General features: G+C 40.1%; 1 protein-coding gene across 1 annotated transcript; it reads right to left on the reverse strand.

The window, feature by feature from the left end:
* Positions 1-606: 606 nt before the first annotated feature.
* Positions 607-7,917, reverse strand: LOC311488944 (uncharacterized protein; the record flags this gene model as incomplete). The annotated part of the gene is made up of 2 exons (XM_084545813.1): positions 7,659-7,917; positions 607-4,331 (listed from the first exon to the last, which is right to left on the reverse strand). Exons 1-2 carry the CDS (start codon positions 7,756-7,758, stop codon positions 607-609), a joined length of 3,825 nt encoding a protein of 1,274 aa, XP_084401939.1. The 5' UTR covers positions 7,759-7,917.
* Between the last annotated feature and the right edge of the window lie 569 nt (positions 7,918-8,486).

The raw sequence follows: 8,486 nt of genomic DNA on the forward strand, positions 1-8,486 counted from the left end.
GAGAGAAACAGATCAACTGATAAAATAATGTCTCATCATAAAGTAATCAGACTTAATCAGATTTTAATGACATTTTAACACAACTGGAGAATTAAAACAACTTCAACCATCAGTTCATTAAGTTCATTTCTTGACTACTACATTGATAATCAATTTATCATTTCAGCTATTTTCAAAAACACAAGTCAAATATTCCATCATGTCAACCACTGACCATCAATAACATCACGTAGAGTTTCAGAGAGAAGCTAACAAAAAATTATATATCCAACAAAGTACATCTATTATTTCATCTCTGTCATAGAATACATCAAACAGAAAAGCTTTAGTTTCAGTCAATATTTTCTACCACATGACATCCTAATAATCAAGTTTAAATGGAGTCAGTTCTGTGACATTTTCTATCACTTGCTTGTTTCAGCTCACATGAAGACGAAATGCAAAATTAACAGGAAACAAAACCACTAATTCATCTGTTGTAGTCTGAACAGGCTGCAGCATTAACCTGGAAAATTTACACGTTAAATTCTGCTGTTTTCAGCTGGATTGTCCTGTAAAGGCCTCTCAGAGCTGCTAACATGTCTGCACACCTGGTAATAAGTTTCTCTAAAATCCCCAAAAATTAAAAAATTTCTTGACAAAACCTTTCTTTTCTTTCTTCTCCTGTCTTTGTTGCGACAATTCTTCCTCTGTTTTTGTTAGCTCTTCTTTTTGAGCTACCTTGGAGATGAGTTTTGCTCTCTCCTTCATTTCCTCCAAAGACTGAATCCGAGCTGTGAAACCAGGTTTGGCTTCGGATTTCTCTCCTTCTATCAGCTGGTCGATGTACTCTGGAGTGGTCAGAGGGTTTGGCCTCAGGGCGATCTCTTGCAGACGAGTTAAACTGTGAGCTGACTGCTCCATTAAGGACAACATCATGTCTTGGAGCTGAACAATCTCATTCTCTTGGATCTCAATCACTTTCTGAATCGTCATCTTGTCTTTTGTAGCTTTTTCATACTTTTGCTTTAGCTCTCGTAATGTCTGCTTCTCTTTTACTTGAACATACTCCCATCGGTATGTCTGGTTGAAATGCACACTCCAGATGCATTTTCCAGGGCAGACGGTGCACATCCCTGTCCTATCCATTGATGCACAGCCTTGTTTCCTTTTATCATCTCCTATTGCACATGGGTAGTGACATGTTATTGAACATTTCTGACAGTTGGTAATGTAGACCCCTTTCTCTGTGAGCTTTCTTTGGACTGACTTAATAACATCAACCTCAATCTCAAAGTTTTCATTTGAAGTCATGATTGTTTCATGCTCTTTGATCTTTTCTTTAGTTGTCTTAATTTCATCAAGTTTGGCTAGTCCAGCTCTAACTTGTGGTTGCAAACCTTCAATGGCTGCTTCAAGCTGCTTTCGTTCTTTTAAAACCTCTTGAGTCATTAACAAGCTTTTGGTTGTCATCGTCCCCAAAGCAGTGAAGAACTTCTGCATACTTTTGGCCCCCATCTTCCAAAACATTTCATCAAAGTCGTCATTATCCTCGTCAGAGTCCTCATCAGAAACCTCATCTTCGTGCTTCTTACTCTTGACACTGTTGTTGGCAAATAATGCTGAGTTGTTGAACTTAAAGTGAACTGGGAGCCCCAGCTCATTTTTTGGACATGGAACCCCAGAGCCAGTTATTGCCTCAAGAACTGGTGGCTGCTTGCCATCAGCAAAAGTCACCAGCATCTGAATGTTCTCTGCCACATCTTTGCCAAAGATTGAGAGCACCGAGTCAAACACATACTTCTGTGTTGGTGTGAGTCGTACAAGAGCAGCCTGAGTAACAAAACATACTGCATCTATCTCACTGACTCCATCAACAGAAGTAAACAGCCTTCGGATTTGTTCTGTGATCTCTCTGTCTCTTTCTATTCCTCTGGTATCTCCAAAGCCTGGAGTGTCCACAATGGTCAGAGAGTAGGGGATGTTAAACCCCTCCTGGTGGTTGATTTTGTACACAGTGACTTCAGAGGTCTGGCTGTGAGCCTGTGATCTTGACTGATCCTCCTGAACTAATTTAAATCTGAAACTATCCTTCCATTCAACACCAGCAATGTAGTTGATCATTCCATTGATGAGAGTGGACTTTCCTGATCCGGTGGCTCCAAGAAGCATAATAGTGCGGTTCTGCCTCATGCGTTCTTTACCAAGCTTGTACCCCCGGCAGCCATCTATGTCCATATCATCGACTTCCAGAGGCAGTTTGTAAACTGAGGGGACGTTAGAGTTTATAGCCTTGCTGATGTGTTTGAGGTATTCAGCAATACGTGCAAATTCACACTTTGTTGTCCAGACACTAACAGTGATGCTTTCCTTGCTCCTACCAGCTACACCACAATCACATCTGACCCTGACTGCATATTTTGTCTCTGACTGAAGCCCTGAAAGGATCGCCTTTTCACCTCTTGATATTGTTTGCTGCCACTGGACATCTTCCATATTTAAATTGTTAGCTGTCTCTGCGTACTCCACAATGTAGCTCAGTATCTGGACATCCTGTCCAAGCTCAGCAGGTCTCTCCCAGCTAACTGATATCTCAGAGGAGGTTGGTTCAACCTGAGGTTTTCCAGGAGGGCTGCAAGGTAACGTTTTAATGAAATCACTGACTACACTGGCTGGCCCGACTCCTGCTGAGGTCACTGCTCTACATCTGAACTCATACTCTGTGTTTGGCTTCAGATCACTCACTGTGACTTCTTCAGCTCTTGATTGGCTCTTCTGTTGCCATTCATCTTCTCCACGGACACAGAACTCAACAGAGTAGGAGGTGATGTTCTCTGCTCCATATCTGGGAGGAGAAATCTTCAGGGTCACACTGTTGTGGTTGATGTCTCCTGCTGTCACAGTTTCAGGCTTTGAAGGCGGCTCAAAGTTCTCACTGACAGGAAAGCCTTCTTTATAAAGGTAGATGCTTGAACCTTTCTGTCTCTCGTTGGTTAAACCCACTGTCAGGAACTTCACGTTCTTGTTCTCCTCGTTGGCCTCTGCAAAATCAATGAAGAGCTTTACCTTCATCCTCATTTCATCTGCTGCTTCCTTTGAAAGGAACCATTGTTCCTTCTCTATGTCATAAATGTGTGGTTGTTGAGACGCGTCTGGTTGGTTTGATCCCTTTAAGTAGTTTGATAAAGCTGAGAGGTACGGTTCAGGACTTCCCAGGGAGGTGAAGACAAAACACACAGCATGTTCTAAACCAAAAACTTCCTCCTGTAGACCACTTTTAGACGGAATGATCTTGGTGTTTTTCATCTTGTTGGTGAAAGATTTTAAGGTGCTGATTTCTGTCTCTTTACAGTCCATCCACTCATTCAGGGCTTCAGTGTTAAAAGGTGAAGCATGTTTCTTCTTCAGCACGTCTGCCAGCTCAGACTCCTCTTCTCCTCCTCCTCGGATTGATGGAAGCTTCTTTGACAAAGTTCGTTGGAATTCCAGCTTGAACTCACAGCACATTTCTTTAAAACCTTTAATCTTTTTACAGACTTGTGGGAACTGCTGTGCAGTGGTGGTACTCAGTGCATCATTGCATTTCATTTCCAGCTCGATGAAGTCCTCCAGGACTCTCTGTGATTCTTGAACTAATCTGATACTTATCTGACGGACCAGTTTTGCAGCAGAAGAATCTAAAGTTGTCAGTGGCAACAGCCAGACCTTCATTGGTACGGCATTTTCTCCGTTGGCTCCCAGTAGTTTTGGCAGGCTTTGGTAGACCTCCACTGCATCCTTGAAGGACACTGGATTTTTAGGTAGAGAAAAGTCTCCAAGAAATTTACATGAGAATTTCTCAACATTAGCTGTGTCCTTATCTTCCATCTTCAGGGAACCATCACCCTCTATAGAAATGCTGGGTATCTTGTTGATCATCACTTTCAAGTTGCCCTGAATGTCTTGATGATTTTCTTTTTCAGACACCTCACGGTCAAACACAAAGAAGGCTTGTGCCCCATAAAGAATACCTGTGACTACATGAGTTGCTAAGCCTTGTTCAAAAACGTATGGATGTTTCACATTGCCTCTTCCAAGATGATTCATTGACAGTTCCTGGAACTTTGTGGTAGTTTTGTACTTCAGTGTCACTCTGGCCTGTTTTTTAGAGGTCTTCTGATCATTCAGGTATTTGGCCGATCCTCCAACTTGTACCAAACCACTAAAGAAGCTTGCTTTCAGAGACGCTTCAACATTTAGTGCTGATAATTTACCCTCAACTGACTCAGATGCAACAATCTCAAAGTCACTGTTAGGGCTGGGTCGTTCCCTTGTATTTTTCTCCAGCTCATTCTGGTCCCACAGAGTCATTCCTGCAAGAAAGAAGAGCAAGACTCAAATATGAAGAAACAATCCAATTAGTTTTTATTTTTTGTTTTTTTAAAGAGACCTCTGTATTGAAATAAGTACATTGCATTGTATTAATAACTAAATTAGTTATCCTCGTTATCCCTTAAAACATGTGAGTAATCTGTTTCAGATGAAGTCAGAATTTACATGATAGGAAATCATGAGCAATATTGTCTGTTGTCTTGAACCAGAAAGCTTCTCAGTGACCAAAAACATCTACGTGCATGAAATCCTGAAAATCCTGAAAATCCTGAAAACTTTACTCCTTCACAAGTTGATCATCTGCAGCAAGTCTCTTAGTATGACATTAGGCACAGCTGCTCCTTTGAATAAGATAGTCATGAAAAATGGGAGTCTCCTTGACATAACTCACTTTAAAGCAAACATCATGAAAGCTCAAAATAAAATGACATTGTGCTTTAGATGAAGTCCACCCTGCCTGGAAAGAGTTTAACCACAAACATAAATGACTTAATGAGTTCAGCCTTACTACGTCTGTCAACCATTTTGTTTCACATTGCAGATGGACATACACTCTCTTGCCAGTTCATTAGGAACACTAGTGAATTCATTCTAATCTAAATCCTCCTTCATAACAGTTCTAAAGTTGACTTGATGTAGAAACAGAGTCAGAAAGGTGATAATTCAACTGGATGATCAGGATGGGCCGGCTGGCCTTTCTGTGTGTAGTCTGCATGTTCTCCCTGTGTCTGCGTGGGTTCTCTCCGGGTACTCCGGCTTCCTCCCACCGTCCAAAGACATGCTCATTAGGTTCATTGGTGATTCTAAATTGGCCGTAGGTGTGCGTGTGAGTGTGAATGGTTGTCTGTCTCTCTGTGTTAGCCCTGCGATGGACTGGCGACCTGTCCAGGGTGTACCCCTGCCTCTCGCCCGATGACTGTTGGGATAGGCTCCAGCAGACCCCCGTGACCCTTAACAGGACTAAACGGGTATAGAAGATGAATGAATGAATGAATGAATGAATGAATGAATGATCAGGATGGAGTTTGTGATGCTGTTAAACTGGATTGAATTAAACACTAAAGTGTTTCTGTTATTTAGCCTTGCTCACTGACTACAATGTCAAAATATTAGGAACATGTGTCACAGTTGAATCACCAGCTCTCTCTGTTATTTGAAAACCAATGCTGAAAGTCTGAGCTGACTTCAATCACTGCATCCATATCAACAGGTCCTCATGACACCAGCACTGGTTAAAGTTACCAACAGTCTCCTCATTTCCTCAGCCAGTGGACTGCTAGTTCTTAGTGCTACAGCTGACACTACTGATCACAGTGTTTAGCTACAGACACTGGAACATGTTGTTAGGATTCAGAGAAGCACACTAGGCTGGTCTGAACCATATTTATCTGATAGAATTTAATTTCTTCATGTCTTCATGACTCTTCAACAGAACACAAGTTACTCACTGAGTTCCACAGGGTTCTGTTCTATAGATAGTTTTATAAATGCTTTCCATATATTTTGACTATGCAGATAACATGCTTTATTTTACCGTGCAGCCAGATGAAAAAAAATCTTAGTCAAAGTTTATGTACTGGATGACGTGTGGCTATTATAGTAGTTCTATGATTGTAAAACATTGTAACCCTGATATTCTCATGTCCTCCGTGTAGGTGTATTGTGTTTGTGCTGTTAAAGGTTAATTTCCAGGAACACAATCTGAGATGAACCCAAACATTCAGGAACACTTGGGAAGAACACCAGTGTCCCCATGATAAGATCACTGTGTGTGCATGTGTGTGTGTGGCTGTACATGTGTAACACAATATAACCAAGTCAAATTGACCTGGTGAGACAACAGATGCTTCACATTTTTATAAAACATATATAATTTAACAAATATAGGCAGAATAAATTTGACTTGTAAAGAGCATAGCAGGGAAGCATTCATGTCATTTTCAGACAATTATATGAAAACAAAGTTATAACAGTTTACATTTTGTGTCAAATTGACCTGAAGACAACAGGAAGGTTCAAATCTATTGTGACGATCTTTCATCCTCAGAAAGTTGTAAAGAGTGAATGTAGACGTTTCTATCAGTACATACATGAGGACACTCACTAGGTCAAAGGAAGTATATTAACTAGTGGGTAGGAAAAGAGATATAAAAAGTGTTTTACTGCTCTGTTGATTGGTGTGTGACTCTGAAAAATGAGAATTCATGTCTCCTTAAAGGATCAGATTATTAATTTATAACTGATATATATTATCTGGAGGAGGAGTGGAGAGATAGAAGAGTGTTGATGAGTTTAAAATAATGTAAGACATTCATTTTAGAGCAGTTCATTTGTGTAATTTACATTACCTTAGTTAATATGTTTTATTTGATTTAATGCTCAGGCATTCATGTTCACATGTGTGTTGCTTAAGTCCAGGGAAGAGGAGACTTCCAGTGTTTGGTTTGGTTTTGGAGGGAGAGCAAGAGTGGGATCTGGAAACACATGGATGGAGACTGGGAGTGGGAACGTTGTTCTGTTTGGATCCTCACTAAAGGTTATGAGAAAGAGCTCAAGTATCTGCATCTACTTTAAGAGTACGCTATAATACACCCACAACACTTACAATAAGTTCTATTGATTGATAAAATAAAATGCTCCCGTCATGTTAATTGGTGGAAATAAAAATACAGATATTAATGAATCACACAACATTTAGAGCTCATAAGTCAAAGAACAAGGAAAGTCCTCTGTATTAAGAGTGATTGTAAAGAGAAGGGGTGGGAGTTTAGAAGTTATTCTTCTTCTCACTCCTTTTCGAACATGTATTTCTATGTTTAAATGTTTGCCTTACTTTTCTTTTTTATTTTGGTTTGCATATTCGAAATAAACACTTCAATCAATCAATCAATAAATACTGTCATTGCTGTGCTTCCAAGTCTATATCAATAATGGTATGTTAGTTTAAAATACAGAGTGTCAGCACTGACTGTGTGTTTGTGTGATCTTATGAAAGAAAAGAGACAGAATAATCCTAAGCATCAAAGGGACAAAGGGTCATGGACAATTGTTCACATTACAGACACAATGGGTTTTTGCTCCCATGTGTAATTATGGATCTTGGAGTTCAGGACGTCAAGGGAAGAGAAGATTTATGTAACTATTGAATTAGTTCTTGAACAATTGTTCTTGATCAGTGTCACTGTGTGGGGCTAATATTTTATAGACAGACATGTATAGATCAGAATCCCACAGGTTTACAGAATGAATATTTCTGTTTTCTTCTGGTTTGATCCAAAAAGAAGAAAAGTTCACATGTGAACTCTTACCAGTGATGAGTGAGTCTGTGCAGCAATCATAAAGCATCCCAAGGCTGAATGGCCGTCCCAGTGCTGCCACCTCCATCTCTGTGCTGGCTGCAGGGTCCATCTGTTGGTCTGATGAATACAGATAACATCAGTTCTTTGACTCTATATCCATCCATCCATTCATTGATTATACATGTATGTATGAAAAGCTCCAGTTGACAACACTGGAACTGTTTGGATGCTGCTATCAAAGCAACGCAACATTTACATATTTAGTGTTTACTACATAACTGTGTATGTGTTATTTCATAGTCTTGGTGTCTTCAGTGCAGAAAGTAACAGATGAAAACAAAAAGATGAAAACACATCACTTAGATCCCAAACCCATTGTCCTTGAAGCTTTTTCCACCCATGGTAGTGAATAGTGGGTGACCCTCCAGTCCTGGGACCCTTTCTCACATAAGGCCAGCTGCCCCAGCACAAACAGAAAGTACAACAGAGGCTGTTCTATTTGTAGACCTTTGGTCATATAAAACTGTATATGACCAAAATGACCTCTGAGTTGGTCTGTGTTGATGCTGATTAACAAGACCTTTGGTCGTTTATTTTAATGTGTAACTAAACTACTGTGACCAAGTCATTTCCCTTGTGGATGATTAAAGTCTATCAAAGTCTAAGTCGTCTAAGTCTGACAGAATTATTGGAAAATCTTAAGGAGCAGAATCATCAGTTATTACAACTGACTATGGAGGGAACATGAGACTGTAGTTATTAGCACATCACATGAAGGTGAAGGATCTTGTAAATCAGCATCGACACAGACCAACTCAAATAAATATTTCAGTCTTC

This window comes from Chelon labrosus, assembly GCF_963514085.1.
Source record: "Chelon labrosus genome assembly, chromosome: 6".
Lineage (NCBI taxonomy): Eukaryota > Metazoa > Chordata > Actinopteri > Mugiliformes > Mugilidae > Chelon > Chelon labrosus.